Source organism: Apis florea, unplaced genomic scaffold (assembly GCF_048593485.1).
Source record: "Apis florea isolate Af1SG1 unplaced genomic scaffold, ASM4859348v1 contig_3802_pilon, whole genome shotgun sequence".
Classification (NCBI taxonomy): domain Eukaryota; kingdom Metazoa; phylum Arthropoda; class Insecta; order Hymenoptera; family Apidae; genus Apis; species Apis florea.
In genome coordinates this window covers 2,104,097-2,131,922 of record NW_028256863.1, presented here as the reverse complement: position 1 = coordinate 2,131,922, position 27,826 = coordinate 2,104,097, and the positions used below count along the sequence as shown (strand labels likewise).

Here is a 27,826-nt window from a genome sequence, read left to right as displayed (position 1 = left end):
AATATTAGAATAAATAGAAAACGCTAAATATCTTATAACAGATATTATCCTTTTCCATTTTCCAAAACCGACATCATTTTCATTTGTTGTCATACACTTGCTTTATTTAGATCGATTCGATTTAGACACTTCAGGTTAATCGTGATTCATAAAGATATTCTCTTACAATTGCTGGAACAAACTTTGTCACGCTTGCTAAACGATGGGAAGGGATAGTAAGACGAGCTACTAGACGAGCTGCTAGTGGATAACCAAGTCATGTGAAATTCAAACCAATGAGTGATTTTTGTTCTTCAACCATAGGGATATGCAAACGCAACAAAAAGGATCGTTCGCCGGTGTAAGATAAGTCGACAAAGCCAGCAACTGTTTTGCAAACACATTAAATCCACCGTGTTAATATGTTTCAAGATATCTACGTATCGTAATCGATCGTATGCATCATGTTCGAGTGATTGACTTTCCAATCATGAAAAGAAAAAAATACATATAAATTCGTTATTTTTTAATTTATATAATCGATCAAAATTGTAATTATGTAAAAACGATAAAGGAATAAAATAAATAAATTCTTACCAATACATCGTAACAGATTTCACGTAGCTCCTTCTCGACCTTTTCCCGATATTCCTTGGCCATTTGCTGTTTACGCTCGGAACCTTCAGTTTTCTGCTCAATGGAGGAAATTACTCGCCACGAGCTACGTCTTGCGCCAACGACATTCTTGTATGCTACCGACAACAAGTTCCTTTCTTCGTTCGATAACTCGACTCCCGTTTCGGTGACTGCCTTCATTGCGGCTGCCATATCATCATACCTTTCTGCCTGCTCGGCAAGCTTTGCACGCTGTACCAATTCTTCTTTGTCCACGGACATTCTGTTGGCTAAAAAACAAAAATCTCGGATATATTGTATGTATATATACATCTTGGTACATAACCAGAAAATTTAACTCGTAGTAATTCGTAATAAATTCAGAAAATATACACAAAGAAATTGTTTTAAGTTGGAAAGAAGAAAGGAGAAGGAAGAAGGAAGAGAGGAGCGTAACGCACATGTGTAATACAAATGTAACGGTGCAACACAGTTGAATTAACACGCGACTTCAATGTCGTCAAGTTCCTTTTCTCGTCTATCCGGGAGTCGCTGGTACGCGTGTGAGAATAGATTTCACCGACGCGTTTAGAACACAAGATGACGTATATAAGTACACGAGCTGCACACGCGTTGTCCAATCTAACTGGCCTCGTTCGCACATAGCATCATTAGCAAGTTATTATATTCTTTATTCTAGAATCTACGAAAAGAGCTTCTTTTCCCAAAGATTCTTTGTGAACAGCTGTTTCTATTAAAGTATAATTAGAAATATTTTCTTTTACCCGGCACGACCACCTAATGATCATTGACAATAAATTTACCCGAAAGAGAAGTTTAGTTGTCTTTGTCGACCTTGACCATGAACGTCGTCGCATTTTTAACATTGAATAAAAAATGTTTGCTTTCCGAATAGAATCAAGAATCGAATACATCTCATTGATGATATGTTTTTCATAATTTTTTTCTTTTTTACGATCAATCGTGTTAGAAAAAAAAAATATAAAACAACTATCTTTAGAACTAAGAATTAAAAACTAGAATTTTTAGTCAATTCTTTTGATATATTTCATTTAATCATTCATCCAATTTTTTTATCCTATTTTTATTTCAATTTATATTTAATCGGTCATATTTAATTAGAAATTTATTAAAGAAAATTGAAGGGAAACAACAAGTAAGAATAACAATTAAAATTTTATATAAAATGATCGTTCCAATTTACAAATATGAAAAGAACATGATTCCTAATACACTATGATCTTTATTCACGTAGATATAATCGTATAGCAGCGATGAGTCACTGGATTGGACCGCGTTACAACGCCAAACCGTAGTAGGCACACGTTTAAACATCTCGACTTCTTTTAACACACGCTTCACGTTCGTCGACCGTGCACGCACACGCTTCTCAGAGTTTCGTTTTCGTATTTTTACGTATTTTTTTATTCATTATTTTCAAATTCGATAGTTTGAATGTTAATTCATAAAACATTGAATGAAGCATAATCAAAAAATATCTGAACAGAAATGCATGATATCAGTTAAATGTTCTTACGTTATGGTGCCCAATTCTTCCTCAATGAATCACAATGACGAGAACATTGCGACGTAACTAAATGTTATATACATTAACATACATACACAATATTATAAATTGATTCAAGAATGAAAGTAACAAATCGCGATTATACACCAAATACGAATACGCTTCACAAGCTTTTCCACGAATGCCTTACGTTTCATTTGACTTTACGCAGAATCGTTTTCCATTCCTTTTCGTATCGATCATCCTCCTTTCTTTCTCGTACGCAAATAACGCGCAAACTCCGTTCAATTTATTTCGAAATCTTGAAATCTAAAGAGAATCAGTCTAGACGAAAGAAACAATTTTCCACATTATGCGAAATAGATTAATCATAATGCGGAATCATTACATCATTAATTATTTAACTATCAGATTAAACGTAAGCGAAGAAAACGATATTGATCAAACAAAATAATTCTATATAGTAATTTTTCTTCGCACAAATATGATGTACTTCGTTACTTGTAATAACATTATAAAAAAATTTCAAATTGTCATAAAAAAAAAACTTATTTTATGCTATATGCAATGCCGATCAATTGTATGCGTTTGAAACTTGTTGAAAAATACATGTTGCTTGTTAAAATATCGAAACACTGTTATAGCGTCAACCGTTAGTGTTCAAGGTGAATATTTTAAAAGCTGGAACGCAACGATCGATCTAATGTGTGTACGATATATGTATCCGTTATTAATTCTTCGAATAAAATATCTATATACTGTGCTACTTACAGTGGCAACGAACAACGGTGTTTTACGTATGAATTGATAAACGTACATATCATTACGCAGATGTAAAGTTTTTTCTAAGCGATTAATTCTAATGCATATATATATATATATAAAATTTTCGAATATATAAAAACGTTTACAATACTAATTGTGTAGAAAAAATTGATTATGTATCGTTATTGTCAATTCATTAATTGTTCGATTCATTATTTAATAGAATTTTTAAGAATATCAAAAAAAAAAAATTTTTTATTTCTTTTAATAATAAACACAAAAAATAGATTTTCACATTGTGACATTCAATACAAACAATAATGTCGGATAAGATCTATGGAAGATGGATGATCAAAAATACTAATCAAAAATACACTGTTCACGTAATATCCAAAATTAATCGTAAATTATAATGAGATATGCGCTCTCGCTGAAAATTATATTGATATGCGAATATTCGATATAATTTTATTCAATCGCGAGCTTATTAATTGATCGAGATTCGATTAAAGATATCGAATAAATGATATATATTGATGTAACTAACATTGAATAAAATACAACATGATTATATATTGATTTCTTGAAAATTTTGTATTATTTCATATAATACTTATCATTGCACGATTATTCAATCACGATAAATATGATTTATGTAGATCAGATGGAAGGTCAAGTAGCCAAATTCTTCTTCGAAGAAACCCGGACGGAAATATTAAACCGGTAGGTGTATTCGACGTCCTATATTTAATCGCGCGCAATCACCTGGCTTTAGGTTAGCAGAGGCTCAGCGACACTGTTGCCGGATCTACAAGAGAATCGATGAGAAATCCCACGTTGCCAGTGAAATATTTCCGGCGCAAATTTTTCAAGCGAATGGAATATGACGAAACACAAATACTTAAGTTAACCTCAAAGCTTTTCCTACGTACCAATTATCATAATAAATATTCATATAATTTTAGTATATTAAAATCTTTGCTTATTACTTATTTCAAAATAGATCATTTTTTTCTTTTAGAGTTTCCTTATACATCTATTTTCCTTTTTTGAAATATTACATTGATTCTGCATTATTATCCATTTATAAACATCATTATATTAACTATAAATAGATAATGATAAAAAAATTACTACAATGTAATTACTAAATTACTACAATCGATTAAAATTATCTTAAAAATTATATAAATAAAATAAATTATATCGAAAGACAAAAAGCATGATTACCTCAAATGATTTGATAACTGAAAGCATTATCGAAATGAAAATAGTTAAAGATAAAGATGTCGCATGTATCTAAAAAATGTGACATCCTTATTATATTGATAAAAATATAAATTTTATCAGACTTTGATTTATCTATATCTATCTATATTACATTATATTACATTTTCTACGATAAAATATTTTTTTTTCAACATTCCTTGCTTATTTTTTAATTATTATTTTTGTTATTTCAATTAAAAGCCAATATCTTTTGCTAAAATTATAATAAATAAATAATGGAAACTCTAAAAAAAATTACTATTACCACTCAAATACGTATCAAAAAGCGAAAATATTCAATTTAGACACGTAAAGTGGAAGCTTCCGTGGGAGGTGAGGAGCAAAGCTCGTATTGTTAGGCCGAAGGTCACATGCGCGAAACACTTCGAAATAAAAAAAAATTGCGTACATTTATCATGTATGATTTGAGGTTATATTCGTAGTCGCGTAGCTGGGCCGAAGAGGGAGCAGTCAAACGGAGCGCCACGGCGCTACTTTCACGAAGCGAGAGCGAAATTCTTCATCTACGTTCGCTCTCTTTCCTTCTTTTCCTCTCCTGTTTAACACGCCCCGACCCCGAAGCCGTTCTAAACCGTTCATGTCGCGATATGAACGAGAACAATCCGAGGACAAAGAAACTCGGAACAGGAACACCTTACTTCGGTGAAAAAGTAATTGGCGTCATTGCGGAAACTGTACCGATTCATTCTGCGTCGCAGTATAATACCGCAGAAATCGATAACCAATTCACTCTCCTTCTTGGTTTGATTAGGAACGCGACATCGAAACAAAATTTCTAGCACATTCTCGAAATATTAATGTTCTAGAAAATAGTTCAATAAAAAAAAAAAATACGAAAATGATCATTTACATGCAGAGACATGGAAAGAACAACTACGGGAACAGAAGGTGAACTGGAAGGAGAGAGAAAGAAAGAGGGAGGGAGGGAGAGGGAGGGAAGAAGAGAGAAAAAAGGAAGATTTAAGTCGAGAGAAACTCGAAATAGATAAAGCGTCATTAAGCAGACGCATAAGATAGAAGCAACGAATTGTTGCAGAATCTTACCTATAGTTAAAGTTTTTTGTACAATAAATATTTAAATAAATATATGATCAGCGTATCCCGTAATTTCACGCGAAATTAGGAAGGGGCCCGAAAATTGACTAGACTTCTAGTTCTTTTTTGTCTGGGGGGTAAAGAGCGAGAGCGTATTACGCGGAGAAACTACGCCGGGTCTTTTTCCTCAGTCACACTCAGTTACGGTACCACACATCCCTCAGTGACCACTCCCGCACAACGACTGAGCCGGCAACGCTGCTCGTGGTGGGGACTCGGCGTGCCTCGTGCTGGGACTCGTCTTCGTTCGGTTTTAGTCGTCTCAAGTCGGTTTCTCTCGGTTTACCTCGTGGCCGAGCCGAGGTATTGATCGGTTCGCCCAGCATGGCCGGCTCGAAGAGGTTGGGTGGGGCAGTGCCGCACGGCTGTCCCTGTCCCGGGACGCCAACCACGGAATATGATGCGTCGTATTGGACTGCGTAACGCAACGCAAAAGTGCGTTGTACATTATGCTTATGCTTCTCACACTTTCCAAGTCTCTTTTATATGCTCTGTCCTCTTTTTTTTATACTTTCTTCCTATTATATATTATCCTTCCTTTTTCCCTGCAAACGAATCTTTCCATGTGATCTTGTTCTAATCATTTCTGAATTAAGTCAATTAGGCAAGCATTTCTTTCTTTCTTCATTTTCTTAATTTAAATTTTCATTTTTTCTTAATTATCTTAATATTCTTTTTATAAAACATTTTTCTTCCATAGTTCTCTCAAAAAATATGATAGAATTTTAAATATTAAGTATTTCAAATTTTTTATTATTATACATTATTATAAAACTTTTACAAAATTAAAAATACCAAGTATTAGATATTATTTGATTTCAGTAAAAAAGTATAAGCAATGAAAATTGAATGTACGTAAAAACTGAATTTTTAATGAAATGCAAAAACACGTGCATAGTCACGTGATATACAGTTTTACCGGTGGAAATTATTTGGAAATTATACGATATATTTATTAATTACAACATTAATTACAACATTTAAAGTTATTGATTGATTTCTATTTATGATTTCAAATTAAATTATATTTATTTTATAGATAATAATTTTAATTCTAACTGTATATTATAATAACGAAATTCTCAAACTTTCTTCAAAATTTATGCGCTTCATTTATTTAATTTATCATTTATAACGATTATAAGATTTCTATTATTTAATTAATTTGAGTAAAGGAAGAAATAAAGTAAAAAAGAGAAAACCAAGAAGAAAAATAAGAAGAAAGAAAAATGATTTAGAAAAGTTACATTTCTACTATTAAAACGAATTTCACTTAATAAGGAAGAAGAAAAGAATACGAAGATTCGTATCAATGAGTGAAGAAAGTAGTAATTATTATGAAATATAATAGTTGTATCGAGAAGACGAGCGCAGAAAAATAGGTAGATAGTCTTTGTCTCTAACCACCCGCTCCCCCGGTTGGCGAAGCTAAAATGAAATATTGATCTGCGGAGGCGCGCGCAACCCCTGCAACCGACCCGCCCTTCTTCCTTGGTCACCATTTTCAGTTGCTCACCCCCATCCTCTTCTAACTCCTAACTGTTTTGTCATTTTCAAATCTTATAAAAATAATTTATCTTTGGAGTAATAATTTTTTTCTTCTTTGTTTAATCTTATTTTTCAAATTTGATTAAAAATTTAAGATTTTTCTCAGATATAATATATATTTTTTATCTCAATAATTGTCTCAGATTGCAACAAACAATCGAAAAAATAAAAAAACAATGTTATATTCTTTCTAAGTTTTTCGTTTATTTAAAAACGATGCCTATTGTTTCGATATTGAAAATATGGAAAAAGATCAATATTGCCGAATTTGGTTTATTTACTCTTCGAATGTATATTTCAATACAAGCATTTAATTCGAAACGACAGGTAGCTTGATTGAAAAGAATAAAGCAAACTAGCTTCATATATTATATATTGAATTGTTGGATAAATCTGATTTCTACGATCAACTATCGATCAACGTATGTATATACAAAGGAGCTTATGGTAATACGCGTACTCGTATCAATTCAATCGTTGTTCAAATACTATATATGATAAAGATTCAATATTGAATAACTAAGATCAAAGAAATTACAACCAATACAAAAAGATTTTTTAAAATTTTTAATATAATGTGCTATGAATTATTATAAATTATCGAGAAATAATAATGATTCGATTACTATCTAAAAAAAATCATTAAATTTATTTCAGGAACATATTATAAATATAATTTAAATTATAAGCTGAATCAAATATATAAATATAAATGACGAATGTTTAAAAATTCGTCAATCAATTGATAAAAAGATTTTAAACCATAAATTATAATAATTATGATAAAAATATGTAGAGATTGAGATGCTATATAAAAATATGTATTGACACATGGCAAAATTATGTATCATATATGTAAAATTTTACAAAATGCGGTATAATTAAGAAAAACCATTATTCAAGCAGTATTATGTTGATGTTTTATAATAATCACGAAATTGTAAATATTATAAATATTGTAATTTTAGATATCTAGATATAAGATTACATTAACGAGCCAGCAGAATAATAACTGTTACTATGCAATATTATTTCTAAATGAATATTTCAATGGAAAAAAAAAAAATGTCAGATACAAATAATTATAATGTTTAATGAAAAAATGATTATTATTTGAACTAATTTCCGTCTACTGCTATTTTCTTTGGCATCTTCAACTGAAAAATATTTAATAAAAAAATGAACTATTTTCCGCAAAATGTTGGCAGCAACCGATAAGGTAAGAACTCGTTTAATCGTTGGCTAACCATGAACGAGTTTCTCGTTTCGCGCGAAGAACTAACTTGAATACGCTTTTTTGAGATCAATACAAATATATAGAATGAAAAGAAAAAAAAGAAAAAGAGAAGAATATACAAGCCATCGAAGATCCAGGAAGCATAACTGTTACGACACTAACCTTGTAATGTAACATAGGCTATCTCGAAAACCAAAATTATGCTTTTCAAGCTTATATATTCAACAAAATTTTCAATTACCTCGTTCTCAAATCATCGAGTTCAGCCAGTAGACTCAAGGATATTTTATTATTGATTTTCAATAGTACATGCTCCATGCTATTTTTATTACTGGATTCCAAGAGATTCGATTTAAGAATCTTGTGAATCCATCAGTGAGCAAATACGTATTAAAAATACAAAAAGTAAGTAATGAGAAAAAGTAAGAAGTACGTATGGAAGACATCTTTTCTCTCTATTCATGATACAACATAAATCGAATATGATACATGAGACCGATTAAACGTCCATCAACCAGATAGCGAAATATAAGAAGCTAGGTTTGCGAGAGAAATACGACTTGTGCTACAGGTGGTAGAGTATAGATAACGCGTGGGCGTGATGCTGCTACCGAATCTCTCTGACAAAAGAAAGCTTCTTAAAAAAAAGTTATGATTTTAAGATTATGATTTCTAATATTAACTTTCTAAAAGCTTATTATTTTCTTAAAATATGTATTTATTAAAATTAAAAAGAAAAGAAAAGAAAAAAAAAAAAAAGAAAAATCAGAATTGAAAAATTTGCACTTGTTTAACACATTGTCCCTGTTGGCGCGACGCGACACGGCATTACAATGCCGACTAGCTTGCGCAATTGACGTAGCAAGTATACGCTTTTTCACTGCCATTCACTCGTTTTCTACTGTCATATTGAATATTTTCATTCATTCACAATGAAATCTTACACCAACTTGACTTGGTGTAAAACAATTAACCGTGATCAATCAAACTTGTTTCGATTTTTATTTTATTTCACAAATTTCTTTTCAATTCGTTTAATCACAATCGACAGTAATTCTCGTCGATTTTATTCAATTTAACTCGAATTACATGATGTTTGTATCGAATGTATAAAATCATCGAATTGAATATTACTTAGTCATATTGCGATATAAAGAATAAACAATGTCTTTCATGTTCTACCATTGAATTGTAACTAACGACTCTTGAAAAAGTACTGCAAACAAGAAGTATATTTACGTTACGTTATACGTTAAAGGTGGCGCATACGCGATGAATTCGCGCGAGTTTCTGCGTCAGCCGTCTTGGAATAGCAAGTGATGTCAAGCTCAATGTTTCGATTCGGTTCAGTTCGTTCTTCTGACAAACCAAGCACATATGCATTCTTATACAATAATGAATTTTTATTCGCTATAATGAAAAATGTTTTCGAAACATCAGAATTATCAATAAATTATCAATTTAAAAATCGTTTATTATAAAACAGAAATATTTCAAAAAATTAAAAATCAATAAGAGAGCAGAGGATAAGAAAATGAAATAATCAATACGAATAAAACGAAAAATAATGCAAATGAACAAATAAATTGATTGTATCATATTAATAAATCACGAAAAGAAAAATAAAATAATAAAAACAAATAAGTATAAATCATTAGGATAAATTATTTTGTTCATCATACTATTTTTTTTTAATTACAAACAGATCTACATAAATGCAAAGAAAATTATAATAATCAAATGCTAATTATATTTTATTTTTTATTGAAAATTAATTGGAAATTAAAAATGAAATATATAAGAAAACACAACTCGTCAAAATGTTAACGATAATATGAGCAATCATATAAATGAACGATATACATGATATTTTAACTAAGATATCTTATTAACTGGCAAAATTCAATTTCCGACAGTACACGATTCTCATACCATATTTCCTAGGATTTTGATCACGGTAAACGATATCTATAATTATAGATCGTGATTCGTGCATGAAATATGAAACTATAAAGTAAATACCGATAATGTATCGATGATTATATCGATAATGTTTAATTGTTCTTTTTAAAAAAGTTGGAACTAAATCAGAAAACTTTTATTTATATTATTCCTATGAAATCTTTATAACAATTTTTAAGAATTTGTTTATTTATCTAATTTCGATTTAGTATCAGATTAAAAAGAATGCATTGTGTAAAGATGCTGAAGGTTATGAAGTCGTGGTGAATGACCAATTATTCGTAAATTCGTTTAAACGAATGAGTCAACAGAAAGCTTAAAAGCACTTTCGTCGAAGTAGCACTTAAATATACAGCCTTATAATACATACGGATATTGTGATATTCTTCCTTCTCGGTCTATCATCGTGCTTCAAATTTTGAATAAAAGAAAACCTCTTCTTGTTCGGTTAACTTCTTGAATACAATGTTAATCAATGAATCGCTACTACATCGAGATCTTCACAGTCAATTTACAGCCACTTATCAGTCAATAACTACATTCAACAATCGTGCTTTTCGGTGAAATTCTCATATATATAATTCTCGGTAATCAGATACTTCTGTATAATTCTTATTTCTGTTCAATCACATTTTCACTTAAAAATCTATTTTAATCATTAAAATTAAAAAAATATTGAAATGATAAGAAATAAACGAGAACATGAGAGATGGTCAAAAAGGTAGAAAGGCAGATAAAATATTGATGTGTTTTGGTATTTTACAATTGAAATTTAACTAAATTCCAAGATGAAATAAGAAACATTCATTTCAAGATAAATGTAACTTCTTTTAGTTTCAGATTTTTTTAGGTTAGATTTCTTATTATACAACAAAAATGATATTTAACTTCAAACGATTATTCTTTCCAATTAACATAAACAACAAAATAATGTAATTAGTAAATTTAAATAACATGAATAAATACAAATATAATAAATAAAGTAACTTCATTTCTTAAATAAATATATATTAAAGAAAAGCTTGTGGAATATATCATATGATATCGATCGAACGAACATGCAATGAAAAATTGAAAAAGAATGTTATGACATGCGTATTATCATTGTCAGTGTTAATTAAAAAGTAAATTCTATCTTAATTCATGTTGTTTTTAATCAATGTTGTTTAACAATCAAGAAAGATTAAAAAACAGAATTCACAATTTTCTACTATGAACAAACACCTAATTTTTACTAAAATTATCAATTAATTTAAACGTTACATATTCTATTTGTCAAACAATTACATATATATCGGTAAATGAATGTGAAGGCTATATAATAATAACATTATAACTGTTTTTATCTTTTTCACTTAAAAAAAAATAATTTACAATATATTTAAAAAGAACACATAAAAAATACTATGATCAATAGCATATATTACTGTCATATTCAATTTTTCATTGAGATTGTATAAAATTCAATTACATATTATTTCATAAGAAATGGATATAAATCGTATATGTTATACCGGTCGATAATTATACGCCACATAAAATGGAATAATTCATTCACTAATGCATGAAAACTAAATTTTATGTTGTTATCAATGGAAATGTATAAAAATATAGAAATTTCAATATTTATTATACAAAATATTGAAACATTACCGAAAAATTATTCATCTGTCAAAGGGCGTGTACTTGATATAGCATTTATATATCTCTATCTTCTAATAGAAAGCGCATGTTACTCTTTAACATGACTTCAAGCATAATCATGTGCAAGAGAACAATCAAAAAACTAAACAATGTATTTTCGATTTTTCCAAACCATATAAGAGATCAAGTATTGCAAAAAAAATCAGTTATTAACAATGAGTCGACACTTACACAATTGTCATTTCAAGAAATTTCTACACTCAATGAAAACAGTTGCCAATATTATATAATGTTAACTTATATATTATGCGAATATAAGATAAAATTATGTATGAAATCGATAATTTTCTTATATTTTATAGACATATATATATAAAATATAATTTCATCACCAACTGTATAACTAAGATGGCGGCAATTATCTTGTTCGTTTAGGGCTGTCGCGTCGCGTGCGTCGTATCCGCTATGAGCGGCAAGTGACTACCTTCAGACTACCTTTTATCGCACCGCAGTTTAAAGAATTTTACTAAAATGATAATTCGTTTGATAAATGATTTGTATAATATGTGGATTATGTAGAAATGTCAAAACGAACAATTTCAATTATAAAAATGTAACAAAATGAGTAATTTATAGGTTATTTCGAGCAACTTGGCAAAAAGAGAAGGGGACTGCATGGCTACGGGGTTCACACGACTCATGATCAATTACATTTCATATTATTTGCGATTGATATTTTAAAAAATATTGCTATAACTTCCATCTGTTTTTCACACTCGTATATAATTACGTTTGAAAAAAGACTCACCTTTAGAGTGTTACAAACGGCCTAGAAAATCGAGGCTTCGGCGTATTCGACAGCTCCCGTCCACTACGATCTCACAGAGTGCACTGGCGCAACGAGCGGAAGCCGCCATCTTGAACTGCGTTCACTTGACGCTTTCCGTTCATTCGAAGGATACATGTTTACCTTTCCCGCCATTTCTGAAATCTATAGACAAATAATTTATTCATTTATATTATTTTCATCAAATTAATTTTTTTTTATTTTTTAATATATCTTTTATGTCATTTAAAATATAATAATTGCATAATTATATATCAATATATTAACTTTATCGATTAAATTATATGTATATGTATACTTATATTAACACAATGCTGACAAATCAGAAACAATTCATTCCACATTTCAATTATATTTTCAATTGATTGTTTGCAATCATTGTTTTAAAATTAATCTAAGCACTCTACAGTGTTTTACTTAAAATAAAGTTTGAAGAATATCAAAAATACTATATACACATTTGTATTACATATATTTGCGCTATTTGCGTAACACATGTTGTGTGATTATTAATGTGCTTTGTCGATTTATCAAAAATATAATTTTTAAAATTTTCTTGCTAAAGAATGCCTAAATCGAAAAGAGATAAAAAAAGTAATATTATTATTTTCATTAACAGTTTATTTATTTATTGTTTCATTTTATATTTTTAATTTTTATAAGTTAACCTAAAAATGTTTCACGTGTCATCAAATAATTAATAAATTTGTATTTCACAGTATCTCTTACAAAAACAAGTAAAAAAGGACTTGCCTTAAAGCAACAAATTGTGGAAGATGTTAGGAATTGTGTTGAAAAATATGCCAGAATATTTCTTTTATCCGTACACAATATGCGCAATAATAAACTTAAAGATTTGCGTTCAGAATGGAAAGACAGCCGATTTTTTTTTGGTAAAAACAAAGTGATAGCATTAGCTCTAGGCAAGTCACCGGAAAATGAAGTTGTAGAAAATCTTCATAAATTATCATTAGCATTAAGAGGACAGTGTGGTCTACTATTTACAAATAGAAGTAAAAAAGAAGTATGTATTTATTTGTTAAAGAATTATTAATTAATATTAAATATATATGTAAAAGTTATATTTATTTATTCATATTTATTAAGGTATTGAAATGGATGAGGGAATATGAGGAAATAGATTATGCTAGATCTGGTTTTATTACACAAGAAACTATAACATTACCCGAAGGTCCAATACCAGACTTTTCACATAGTATAGAACCTCATTTAAGACAATTAGGAATGCCTACAGCTTTACAAAAAGGTGTTGTAACATTAATCAAAGAATACACTGTATGTAAAATAGGACAAGCATTAACTCCAGAACAAGCAAGAATTTTGGTAAATATGTTGTTTAATATCTTATGATAGATATTAAAATCAATGAAATAATAGCTTTTTTTTTTACAGAAATTATTTGGTAAACCTTTAGCTACATTTAAATTGATACCATTAGGTGTATTTTCTAAAAAATATGGATATAAACAATTTATATCTCAAGATGATACTAAAGAAAATTTAGAAGAACAAATGGCTATGGAAGAAATTGAGAATATGTAAAAAAATACTTATAAATTTATATATATACATAAATTATAATTTTTATTCTAATTTTATTGTAAATTTTATTAAAAAAATAAACATATGAAGGTGCTTATAGATCTATATTTTTAGAAACAACTGATAAAGTATTCATCATTAATGTATATTTAAAATATCAAAATTATGAAATTTCTCTTTTTCAATCATTATCTATTTAATAAATCGAAATAATGACGTTACCTCTATATTTTTCTATATTCTGGATTATTGGACTTTTATGGGTAAATCATAAAATTGTTATATTAACCTATGATACGAGATTAGATTTAAAAAATTATTTGTAATTATATTTACATAGATTATTTATTATTGGTGCTGCGAAAATTCTTGTGACAATAATCGTAAGATAATTTTTGATGTAAATTCTGATAAAAGAAATAGCACGATGTCCATCGATTCTTCGGATATATCTGATAATGATGAATCTATAAAATATAGTAGAAAAAGATTAACATATGAGGTGCACGTTAATAAATTCAAATAAATTTAAAAAGTTTTATTTGCTAATATTTATACTTTATTTGAAAACATCATTTTCTTATTTATTTCGTATTCGTAACATTCGTAACTATAATTTCAGACTAAAACACGATGGCCAAGCAGAACTTCAGTAAATGAAATATAATATGTACATATAACAAAACGATTTTTTCGCCATTAAAATTGCTATAATAATTAAATTAAACAAAGTAAACATTGGAATTTAAATTTTTTAATAAGACCATTTTTTCATTAATTTATGATTTATTTATTTATTGTTTTAAAAGCCACAAGATATATATCTTTATTACATTTGTATTTCGTTTATAATCATATGTTAAACAATAAACGAATTATATCGGAAATAGAAAATTATGAAATAAGAAACGCATCATAAAATATATGATACGAAATTTAAATTTTATCTGTTTAATTATGAGTGAATTAAACTATTATTTTATAATGTATCATATTAAATATAATAAAAACAGTGAAATGTAAAAAAAATGTAGAGATACTGAAACATCATGTTACATAAAATAAAGTTATATTTATGAATCTAATAAATAGCAATATACTATAAAATTTTATCGATTATATAGAAACATGCTTATGTAAAACTGTATTTATTTTATAAATATTCGTATGTAATATTAAGCAATGTTCATATTAATTGTAGAAAAAAGCATTCAAGATGTAATTTTGCAGTTTGATTATTACTAAGGAATGCTTTAACACTTAATAATTTATATATTGAGCACATTCAAACAAAACTCATTTTTTTTGCATTGTATTATTATTACATAATATTTATAAAATATTATTAATAGTATATTTATTATAAAAAGAATTTATATAAAGCAAAGAAATTAAATTAAAATTTATGATAAATTTTAAACTTAAAATAAAATTTAAATTTATTTGTACTAAAAATAAACCAGTTTAGGAAGAGCAATAAAAAAATACCAAAAATTAAATATTTAATTGCTTTCAAATATCATATAATAGGAATAATAATAAATATAATAACAATAACAATATAGATTGTTTTGTTATTATAGAATGATTGATAATAAATTTAAAGTAAAAGCTCGGAAATTAAAGAGAAAAAAATAATATTGTCATCTTCTACATTTCCTTTTTCTCATATCTTATTATTTTTTTTCTCTCTCTTTTTTTTTTTTTAAAGTTATACCATCTTATTAAATATTTAATATTAAGCTATATGTAATTGGAATACAATACTGCATCATCAAATAATTTGTATTTAGCATTGTCATGTTGTTAATGTCAGGATATCAATGTTCTTCACTAATATTCATTTTTCAAATAATAAAAATTCTTATCCTACTTTTAACATATACTTATTTTTAATGAGTACGAATTGATATTCGAAACTCAAAATATTTTCGGTTCTATTCTTCAGTTTTCTTTGGTAGAACATAATTGTACTTTTGAATATTGTAAAAAACATAATTAGATATTAAAATGAATGATATTATGTCATTGTGCTATTTTCATCAACAGAAAATCTATGCTACTTTATTAATAATTATTATACTTAATTATCTTTAGATGGTATAGTTTGAAAGACACAGGTATAAAATATATTATTGTAAAAAAAAAAGAAAAAGAAAAAAATGACCATTCTAAAATACATTTACGTAATAAAATGGAAATAGTTTGAAATAATAATAATTTTCTATAGGAAACTAGACATACTTTCCATTGTTAATGTAAATAATGAATTTGCTTTTATACACTGTTATCGTCCTGACCTCCTTAGTATTTTGTTGAATTATATCACAATACACAAATGATTACATTATAGAATATGGCAATTTCACAGCACACTAATTCAACAGAGATCTCATATAAAAATAAATAAGATTTCTTTAACGAAATTAATTCGACAAAAATATCAGCTAAAGTAATAAATATCTAAATTATATTACAAAACATTAAACTTTTATGTACTATGGTGATTACAATTAAATAATTCTAAAAGAAATTTTTGATGAAATATATATTAGAAAAATTGTGTATATGTATTACACTATTTATTCTTTTCTATTAATGGAACTTTGTAGTATGATTTTTGTATGAATGAACTCATAAATTATTTTATACGCATGTTTATCACCATATTACAATTGATATTATATTAGTATCATACATTTTCAATTATCGATTAATAATGTAATATATATCTAATAGAAAGATCTATCTATAGAAATTATTTTAAGCACAGCATGTAAGCGATTTGCTTTGAACTCTTCTTGAAACATATAATAGTGCAATAATTCTTATTGAAATATATCATATCCTTTAATATAATAATTTTACTATAAATTACGTTGAAAGCTAATTTAATGTTATTGATAACAACATAGCCCTGCTATTCTATTTTTGAGAATTGGAATGTATTTAAATTCAATGTAAAATACTTATTCTCCTTCTACATCGATTTATGTATCACTTGTATTGATAATAAATTATTTTTATATTTAACGTTATGTAGAGTCTATTGATCAATAAATAAAACATATCTACTAAGCCTATAATCACTTATATAAATCTACTTCAGAATTGCATCGATTTAAAATTGAAGAATCTTACATTTGATTATGTCCCATATAACATATGAAATATAAAAAGTGATTAATAGAAATGATCATCATCTAATTATAAATAAAATGTATCTGTTCTTTTCTTAGAATAAAAATTCTAAGTAAGATATTTTTACTTATGTGATTTGTCTTTGAATATACAGTTCTTCCAATGATGGTACTTCTGGTATTGGATCTCGCCAATATACAAAATTACTAAATTCATCCGCGGCATCCTCTCTCCAAGCTGGGAAAAGATGGTCAACAATAAAGCTCATATTTGAATATCTGAAAAAAATAACAAGATCAAATTATAAACATTGAGTTTATTATATTATATTGCGGATTTATTAATAAAAATAACAAAAACTAGAGTATAGGATACATGTCAAATGCACAGTTACAGATTGCATTATTACATATGTATATAATAAATTCTGAGCAAACATCAATACTGATATTCTGATGAAATTGCATTTTGTGATCTTAACAATGATTTCACTCTAACATAAATATATACAGGATCTCATTAAACTTAACTAACAAAAGTGTTTTTGTTAGTATAATTAATGGATATTAATGAATTTATTATGGGCAATATAGTTTGAATATTTATACAATTTTGCAATACATATAATATGTTCGAAGTACTTGGTTGAATATTTGTGTATAAACAAAAAGAAAGTAAAATTTTGCTATATAAATCCATAAGGATCTTTTTTTATAGATATATACACATAAAATAATATAAATATTATACATGAAATAAGATATTATTTGAAAATTTCATTCTATTTATATAATATTTATATATTTTAAATGATGAGCCTATATTAATACCATCGAAGATGAATGAAAATGGAAATGATAAGAAGCAATTGTGTAATAACCAGTGCTTACCCTATAAGAATTATAAGAAGATAGATAGCAGTTCTTGCACAACCAAATACCTCAAAGCATACTAATAAGATCAAATTAAAAAAATAAAAAAAAAATAAATTAAATTTTTATTTTTTTAAATAAAACTAATAATAATAATAATAAATAAAAATAAGATAAATAAGAAAGAAGAAAGATATTGCCATTGGAAAAATCTAATTGTGCATATACTAATATTTTTTTTAACAATTTTTATATAAATTAAAAAAAATATTATATACTTATATATAAAAAAACATATTATAATATGATTATATAATTATATGTTAATATTATGTGGTATTGTATTCATATATATATAAAACATATTCTTATTTTGATCAATTATAATATGAAATCATATTAGAAAATTATAGCAAATATTATTAAATTTATAGAATAATATAGTGCATAAAATAATAATCCTGTTATGAGGTAGCAAATTTGTACATATCAAATAAAAAGAGGTCCAATGGCATAAATATATTGTTTGTAAAGATTATTAATTTAAGCATTATCAATTGGACGAATAGAATAAAACAGCTATGGTTGTGCCGCCATCAGTAGATGATTCACATGGGCAGTGGCGGGAACAACTCATTGACGATATCGCACTGACATGCGTAACTGCAATCATAGAAATATCCGACCTATAAATATTCTTTTCTCAGTAATCAATTTTCCTTTTTCTGCAAATTTGCTCTTTCCTAATTAATTGGATAAAATATAAATTTCGAATTTTTTTTATATCAAAATCATAAATCATAAGTCATTCTGCTTAATAAATTAATTTTCATTCGTTTAGGAAAACCTAATACACATGTATAATTTTTAAAAGAAATTAAAAAAAAATATATAAATATCTATGCTAACATCTATAATGATTTAAGATTTTTAACAAAGATTAATAATTTTAGTGTTGTAGTAGAAATGTAAATATGTACTTGTTTTCAGAATAAAATATTAAAATTATCCTATAATATTGTATAATATGTAAAATAGATTATGAAAATATAAATTAAATATCTATGCTAAAAAAATTAATTAAAATTGCTAAATTTATCATTACATTTATATATTTGTTTATTTAAGAAAAAGAAATTAATAAAAACAATGGAAAAAATATATATATAATAATAAATAGTTACTTACGAAGATTGGAATGTTTGCGTTAATTCATGTTTTAATTCGCCTCTGTGATTTATAGTAAATATACGCATAGTTGGAATTCCTACAGCTCGATATGCCCAAACATCCTATGAAAAAAAGAAAATAAATATTTAGTAAGATATTTATTGAAAAAAGTACTATATTATATTTCTTATTTCTTGAAACAAAACTATTATAAATTAAATAAAATATTTACATTAATTCGATTTCCGTAACCAGCATAGAAAGGTTTTGAACCTTCCGGAAATAAGGCTTGAATGTCACTAAGACATGATATCTTGAATTCTTCGGGTTTTCTCTCTATAACTTCACGATGGAATGCTGAAATTAGGCTTGTTGGATTTAAAAGTAATGGCCCATCAGGGAGTGACAAATCTCCTTGTCTAATACTCTTTAAATATTCTCTTGTAACTTTAGCTTGTCCAATCGCTCTTGCAGAAAGATATAATAATTTATAACCATTGTTTTTAATTTTTGTAAATAACTGAGCAACACCAGATTGAGCCCAATCTTTACCAACTATTGGCAAAATATGACCTAGCACATCAGATTTTGTAATGGTTCCATCTATATCAGAAATAACAATTTTATCATCCCATTTCCATTTGTAAATATGACATTTACAACGTGTAGTGCCTTGATATGCTGTAGTTACACTAAAAACTACTTCATTAGCTCCATCTTTTAAATTGAGACTAGCCTATAATAAAATAACAAATTCAAAAAAAAATATGATTATACATACTATAAAAATATTAATTAAAGATATAAAAATATATAATTAAATATAATTAAAAATAATTTAAAATTTTATTCACTTTATAATTTTATGAATTGTTTACATACTATTTGTACAGATGACAACCTCAAAGTTTTTCGATATTTTTCAGTAGATTCATAATATGATCTTCTTTCTTTAGGTATTTTAACTCCTTGTGATTCATTTTGATTACTATCAGAATCTTCACTACCGCTATAACCTTCGCCTTCCCTTTCGCGATTTTTCTCAGTCTTGGCGATATCTTTTGTTAATTTCGTACATTGTTCTACTGTTTCCGTTATACATTCTATGTTTTGATCAATTTTTAATTCTCTATTTGAAATTTCATCAATTGGAGTGCTTTCTTTCATTTCCACTATTTGTTCTGAAGATTGAATAACAGTTCCATCAGCTATAAAATATAAGAAATGAATAAAGATACTTATATTAGAAAATAATGAATAAAATTTAAAATAAAATCATTATTTTACTTTGATTAAGTTCTTGAGATTTTTTAGGCGGTTGTGTAGATCGTCTCCATGAAAACCATGAACTGTAACCACTACGGCCTTCTGGTTTGCCAGTACTTTCTTGTTTTTTTTGTTCATGCATTGGTAATGGCATACATTGTGTATATAAATTTTCGATTGTATTTTGTGGTAAATGTCTTTGAAATACAGCATAAGTCATTACAATTGAACAAGCAGTCGTCCAATTATAGAATTTTTCATTAATTTTTACAACTAAATTTGGGTTTTCATATAATTTTGGATCTGAACAAATATCTTCAAAATGAAGTAAATTTTGATGAAAAACTTCTTTGGAAGGACCAGTTTCAGAATCTAAACCACCACATAAGGATATACTAATATTCATATTACTGTCAAATATAGAATGTTTTGGTTCTTCAAAATCACTGTCTAATGATTTTGGTCCACCAATTGCTCCTTCAACACTATTAGGACTTTGTGGTAAACTTGGTCCATTACCTGATTCAGTATCTTCTTCATCTATTCCTTTTCCATCTATAAAAATATTATATAATTAAAACAAATTGTTTTGGTAACATAATATAATTTATATAATTGGATTACCTTTAATTGTTGATTGACCTCTATGAGAAGAAGGAAAATAGAGAGCTGCAACTTCCGGATCTAACTCGTCAGCGTTAAGATCGCTAAGATAAATTCCTTCTAATTCAGGATTACGTCTTACACGAGAAGTTTTCCGCATAAAAGATAACATACCACTAAGCATAGATCGATGTGCTTCCACTAATATTAAAACATAATTATATGTTAGTCTAGAGTGTATAAAATTATATTGATATATTCGAAAATATAAGATTAATTAATTTATCAATATAAATGAATAAAAAATATAAATTTTTTTCTTTAATAAAATTTTAATAAAGCAAAATATTTTTTTATGATTTTTATCTTTGTGTTCCTATCATTATTTTTTTAATAATAACTACTACTAACTACTATTTGGTTGATTAACTGCTTTTGATGAATTCAATGAATTTCTGTGAGGTGTATGTGTTGAATCTGGAGGCAAACTAGGCAGTTCACCCCATCTCCAGCTCTGTTGATGACTTTTATCATCCTCTCGTTCAGTACCTTCTTGCGTTATTTTACGCATTTCAAATTCTGTATCAGATTGAACAGGTGAACATGGCCTAGAATCCTGATTCCTATTAAATATGATGATGACAATAAAAATATTAATTTTATGTATAAAGAAACATTATGTATACACTTTTCATTTCTATAATATTATATGTAACTTTATTATAATTTAATTATATTTAATTCTTATATATATTCACAAACAAAATACTCTTTATAGAATTATATAAAATTTATATATATATATATATATATATATACACACACACACACACACAACAAACTTACTTTGTAACTTCAGTGTCACTGAAGAAATGAAAATCTGTTTCAGGACGTTTGTCTGTTTCTTGAGTTGAAATAACTGATTCATTTTTATTTTCTAATTCAGCAGTGGAATTTGAATCTTTTACCATCTTTAATTAATATACATACATAATATCAATAAGCAATATTATCCATGATCAAATATTTTATTTTAAATGCAACAACTTACAGATTCGCCAAAGGATTCATCTGGAATAGATGCATCATTCTCACTAATCTCTGTCTGGCTACTACTACCATTGCTACTCTTTCTCTGAGATCCTTTTTTTCTCAAAATACTTTTCCTCTTTCGTTTCCTTTTGGTTGAATTACTATTATTTTTATTTTCTTCGACACTTTCGTCCTTTGAATTTTTTTTACTCATCGATGCGTTCGATTCATCACTCGATTTTTCTCTACCGCTACTTTGCATATCTTCTGTAATCGGTCTAAAATCATTTTTTACTACACTAATTTTACGAATTCTTTCGGACGACGTTACAGCTACAAAAGATTTAGGAGTTGATGCAGTTGGACACGATTCATCATCATTAATACCATCCATATCAAAAATTTCTTCTTCGCCTTTTAAGGTATTTCGTTTTTCATTTTCTTTTTCCTTCCAATCACTTAGTAACACTTTTTCAAATTTTTGTCTTTGATCTATAGGAAGTTCAGGAAAATTTTCTTTAAATAATCTTTCTTTATCTTCAGTTTTTAAAGCTGAATATTGTTCACGAATTAATTGTTGTCTTTGCACTTCTCTTTCTTCTGGTGTTAAAGAAGCAATTTGAAGCCATTTTGTACGATGTTCTGATGGAAGGTCAGAGAATTGTTCATTTAAGAATTTTTCTCTTTCATCAGGCGGCAAAGCTGACATTTGTTCCCATTTCTCTCTCTCAATACATAAAATAGATTCTATGAGAAGTTTGTCTCTTTGCTCTGAAGGAAGATCAGAAAGAATATTAAATCTAGATGATGGAAAACAATTATCTTCAGGTATAGGGGAACAAGCTAAATGAGGTGGAATTTCAGTATCAGTCGGAGAACCATGAGAACTAACTTCTTCAACAAAAAAGGCTTCTCCAGAATCTCCTAACTTCATATGGATTTGCCTAGGTTCTCCATTTATTTCTATATCCACCTGTGATAAAAAAAATAAAGAAAAAATTATTTATATATTTCTCTTCAAATTATTGAAAAAATTAAAAATAGAAAAAATAGGATTTCAATATTTAACAAAACAAAATATGAGATATGATAGAGAATGATAATTGCAAAAGTTTCATTAAAATTATAAAAAAAATAATTGAATTAATTAAAAAAATATTTGAATAAGTATAAATTAATCTTTGATATAAGTATTTAACAAAACAAAATACGAATAGAATGACAATAATTCCAGAAATTTCTATCTAAAATTATTTTTGAAAAATATTTGAATAAATATTAATTATATGATATAAAAATAAATATTATAAATAACTTACTACTTTTTCTCTGGAACGAAGAACACCGAGCTTTCCAAAACGAACATGAAAAGGTGAACAAGTAAATGATCCATCCGGTTGTTCGACGACAATAACATCGATAGCACCCGTGAGTGTCGCCGCGTTAATTTCATTGTAGAAAACGCGAAAATTACTTATGAATTTCCCAATGTAGTTCATACTGTACATTTTACACTAACGTATCGTTGAACCACACTCAAAATATATTTCCGTTAAGATGTTTCACTGTATTACAGTGATGTGTGATTTTCAAAATGCTTAAAAGTTGCCGCGAGATCGAAGAAATGTATCTGTTTGAAGGTTTTTTTCTCGAAAAACACCGAATTCAAATAGATCCAATATGAAAATTAACTTAACCACATTGAGTCATAATTTTTTGATGGTTAATTAAAATTAATGAAAGTTATTATTATTTTTTGTTTAAATAAATCAACAACTATAATTGAACAGTATTTCAATAAAATAATTTTCAATAAAATCTACAACCGTTAGTTACCGTTACGAGAAGATGCAGAACTGTCAAGAATTTGAAGCCGGGCAAATACTTCGAGCGTATATCTATAATAAGTTTATTACGTAAATTGTGCATCGATATGCACAATTAAACGAATAGCACGTTCAAAATTACAAACAAATTCAATAGATTACTTGCAAAACTCGATCAAAATTAAAATTCTTTGTTCTCATAAATGATTTGATACGAAATCCACCCGACTACCACAGCAGACGGTAGCCCAAATTGACGTTAGAACGGGTCACGTGCCCAGACTTGACCAATCCAAGTTCTCAAATACATCGGTCAATAAGACTTGATACCACGTGACGTTGTAAGAGTCGCGGACTACCGCGACTTTTAAATGTTATTGCTCAATCTGAAAACATAAAAGAGAGTAAAACATAATATTTATTTAAATAATTTTCTATTTTTTAAAAGAATCCTTAAAATATTTCTAAAGTAAAAACAACGAATTACTTTTATTGCTTTATTTCAATTTCTAAATTTTAAATTTTCATGTTGAATTTTTTCTAGAATTGTTTAATACTTAAATTTTAAAGCAATTTTTAAAAAAAATTTTGTTATATGTTCATTTTTTATGTTTATTTCGTAAAAAAACGGGAAAGATTTAAAAAAAACGAAGGTGATAAAATTTTTCGTTACTTTCGAAAAGTTGTTGAATTGTGCATTATGTAATTATATGATTTTATCAAAACAGTATCTCAATCGTATTTTGTTTTAGGAGCAATATACATTCACAATACATCATACAAAATATATGAAATTTTTCATTAATACGAAATATATAATATATATAATATTATATATAAATAAATATAATATATAATTATAATTTCGTGTAACATTTAAATAAATGTTGCATTACGTTTGAAAAGATTAGATAAAAAATCAATAAAAAAATTGAATATCTATTTAAATCATCACAGAAATTTATTTAATGATGTGCACGAGAACACCGCATGCAAAGTGTTTTTGAATGCGTGAAATTGATCCATTATCTCTTTACCAGTCATGCGTCAACCATCGAAAAAGATGTATTTTTATAACTCTAAATCTTATAGACTAATATGTATTTTAGAATAAATTGAAATTTAAAAAAATAAAAATAAAAAAAAAAGTTTTTATAATCAATCACTTTTTCTCCTTTTTTTCAATGAATATTATGTAATTAAAACTATAAATTACACTTAAATTCTCGCTATTTTGTTTTAAAATAAATATATAAAGATTCTTAATTCGGAACATTCATTAAACATTTATAGTAATAAATTTATATGATAATATATTTAAATTTTCATGATAAATATCATACGAGATCATATGATTTTATATAATTAAATCTTAGTATTAATTTCAATTTTTTTTTTATTTTAATAAATTTAAAAAAAACATTTTTAAATATAATACATATTTCTCACAAATTATATTGTATTTTTCTATATAATATAATATTTCTATTCATTTCTTCTTCGATTTATTTCTCGTTATTATTCATTCTTTATTATTACTTATTCATTTTTTTTATTTTTAATTTTTATGACATTGAAGTACTGCATGTATAAATATCATTAATGCTACTATTTTGATTAATAGTTAAGTATTAACGTGAAATGCAGGTGACATTAGCACACGTAACAAGATATAGATTGAACAAAAATGTTATTGATAATCAATAAAATCGAAGAAGCAACTGTTTCCGAAGAACAGTAGTATTTTTATGTGTAAACTGTTCTAATAATTTTATTGAATGCATGTTGCAATGTTAAGTTCACGGTCAAGGAATCACGAATTAGTAATAATTATTACATTCATAGAATATATAGTTTCTTGATATTCAGCGAGTTGCCAAAATTGAACGACATTCAAGCCAAAACAGAACATAAAAGTATTTTTTGCTTCTTACTTACTGAATATAATAATATCTTTCTAACCTTCAAATCTTGCAATACTAAAGTTTCACAGTTGCTAGTAATTTTTCTTTTCGCTTTTTAAATTTAAAATTTATTTCAATAACACTTACGAAATCACGATATTATTGAAAGAATAACTATGAAGAAAAAAAAAATAATAAAAATAAAAATAAAAAAAAATCTGCATATTATATTGTATACACGCAGAATATCTGCATTTTTACTATATTCATTATAGTTTCCCTTAACAGACACTAGTAAACATGGTACGTATATAGTAAATGTGACGTAAAACTAACAAGCGAAAGTAAACCGTTTGTAAACGAAAGGTCTGATCGAGCATACTGTCCTCTCTTCTGCTCTCCTGATCCATCCCTTCCATAACCTATCGTAGATTTATTTTAAATTTCCAAAGAAAAGTGAATCATTGATTTTGAAAGAAAAGTTATACATCTAAATAAGCATCTAAATAATTTTATGATTATTAATATTATTTATTATTACCCTAAACAAAATCATCTATTTAAAAAATAAATAATGAATTATAAATGATTAATGAAATAAATTAATCGATTTTATAATAAATTGTTAATAAATTTTTCCAAAAATGATTTTTATTGAAACAGATTTTAAATGATTTTAATAATTTTTACATTAAATCTCGAAAGAACTGTTATTTCATGAGTAGTTTAATTTTTTTTCAATTTTTCTTTTAAATTAGTTAATTATTTAGTTAATTCGCAGAAATATAATTATGTGATTATCGTGTCTATATCGCGATCGATAAATATATATCTATTAAACACATTTAAACACAAATCTAATTTCGAAATAGACTTTTTTTTAATTCGTATCTTTCTTTCCATTCGTTCTCACCTTTTACTTTGTCTGTTGTATGAATCAACGGAAAAGTTAAAAAGATAATAAGTAAAATATCGTTGCAGTAATGATAATTTACGATTAAGAATTCAAAATCAAAATCTAGGAAACGATGATTATCTTCAATTCAAAGAGTAATTTATTTATTGATTATGGATATTGAACTTTACACATAATGCAAAATTTTTTTTTCGCGTAAGATTAAGCAAGCAATATAATATTGATCAATTAAACAATTTCTGAGAAAATGGAAAACAAATGGATTTCAAGTAAAAATGATTCAACAGAAAATTATATCGCAAAAAATAAACCTTGTTTTAGACCTTGAGCTTTGATCGTTCTATTCTTTCGTTCTGAGCTTTCGATAAAAATATGCAAAATCAAACCTGTGAAAATATGCACGAAAATCGAAAGAACCATTGCCAAAACCCATTGGCAGAAGCGAAGATAGATAAATTATGCAACTATTTCTTCGTTTGTTCTTGATGTTTGTTTGGAAAAGGAATGTTTTCGTTTTCATTTCCGTTTTATATTTATAAAATTTAATATAATATATTTTCGACCAAATAGCGTTTTCATATACAATAATTATAAACAAGTATAACGTTTTATTTATTGTTAAATTGCATTGTATAATAAAACTAACATATCTAAATACTTATATACATATGTATAGTTGCGCTCTATGCTACTATGCTAATATTTCTGTTTCTACTATTAATATAAACTCTCACTCACCTATATATGGTCCATAATTCCACTGTTGCGAAAGATTAAGTTATTTCTTCAAGATTAATACTAATTCCAAACAAATATATGATTTAGCGCGTGCTTTCGACAAATTTTGCAAAAATAAAAAAAATCTCTATCAACGGAAGAGAAACTTGCACGAACCGCTTCATGCGAACATTCGAGTCAAACTGACTGAGTCAGCGACCGGAGAATCTCTTGACTCTCGATACTGCGCTCACGTTTTATCGTGGCCTCTTGCGATGGCTTAGC

The 27,826-nt window shown here is 26.9% G+C and overlaps 3 protein-coding genes across 15 annotated transcripts in view; 1 reads left to right on the top strand and 2 right to left on the bottom strand.

Moving 5' to 3' along the window:
• Nucleotides 1-12,675, bottom strand: part of 14-3-3zeta (tyrosine 3-monooxygenase/tryptophan 5-monooxygenase activation protein zeta) — a 17,162-nt gene extending 4,487 nt beyond the window's left edge. For 3 of the 9 annotated variants that reach the window (XM_003692755.4, XM_012485131.3, XM_012485132.3), the window contains exons 1-2: nt 12,493-12,675; nt 577-884 (exon numbers count right to left, since the gene is read on the bottom strand). In XM_003692755.4, the coding sequence (XP_003692803.1) occupies nt 577-876 (300 nt within the window). In that variant the 5' untranslated portion in view covers nt 877-884; nt 12,493-12,675. Of the gene's footprint in view, nt 1-576; nt 885-1,055; nt 1,234-2,152; nt 2,339-5,242; nt 5,839-12,492 lie in introns of those variants that run through there. The other 6 variants (XM_086916410.1, XM_031915805.2, XM_086916406.1 and 3 more) reach the window with 5 other exon arrangements.
• RpLP0-like (ribosomal protein LP0-like) lies at nt 12,634-15,183 on the top strand. Of its 3 annotated transcripts, XM_086916405.1 has the most exons (6): nt 12,634-13,125; nt 13,251-13,555; nt 13,639-13,875; nt 13,945-14,357; nt 14,435-14,596; nt 14,717-15,183. In XM_086916405.1, the coding sequence occupies exons 1-4, from the start codon at nt 13,098-13,100 to the stop codon at nt 14,092-14,094; spliced, it is 720 nt and encodes a 239-aa protein (XP_086772531.1). In that variant the 5' UTR covers nt 12,634-13,097; the 3' UTR covers nt 14,095-14,357; nt 14,435-14,596; nt 14,717-15,183. The 3 variants fall into 3 exon arrangements, with proteins under 3 accessions (XP_086772531.1, XP_086772529.1, XP_003692802.1); XM_086916403.1 differs by lacking the exon at nt 14,435-14,596 and having other exon boundaries at nt 13,945-14,090; XM_003692754.4 differs by lacking the exon at nt 14,435-14,596.
• Nucleotides 15,147-27,826, bottom strand: Lpin (phosphatidate phosphatase LPIN). 3 transcript variants are annotated; one of them, XM_086916379.1, is made up of 12 exons: nt 25,943-26,170; nt 24,167-24,390; nt 23,498-24,076; nt 22,198-23,151; nt 21,993-22,117; nt 21,558-21,769; nt 21,168-21,347; nt 20,565-21,098; nt 20,160-20,485; nt 19,510-20,013; nt 19,296-19,399; nt 15,147-17,513 (listed from the first exon to the last, which is right to left on the bottom strand). In XM_086916379.1, the coding sequence occupies exons 3-12, from the start codon at nt 23,684-23,686 to the stop codon at nt 17,363-17,365; spliced, it is 3,279 nt and encodes a 1,092-aa protein (XP_086772505.1). In that variant the 5' UTR covers nt 23,687-24,076; nt 24,167-24,390; nt 25,943-26,170; the 3' UTR covers nt 15,147-17,362. The 3 variants fall into 3 exon arrangements, with proteins under 3 accessions (XP_086772505.1, XP_003692801.2, XP_012340576.2); XM_003692753.4 differs by lacking the exon at nt 25,943-26,170 and adding an exon at nt 27,563-27,826 and having other exon boundaries at nt 23,498-24,390; XM_012485122.3 differs by lacking the exons at nt 15,147-17,513; nt 25,943-26,170 and adding exons at nt 18,126-18,770; nt 27,563-27,826 and having other exon boundaries at nt 23,498-24,390.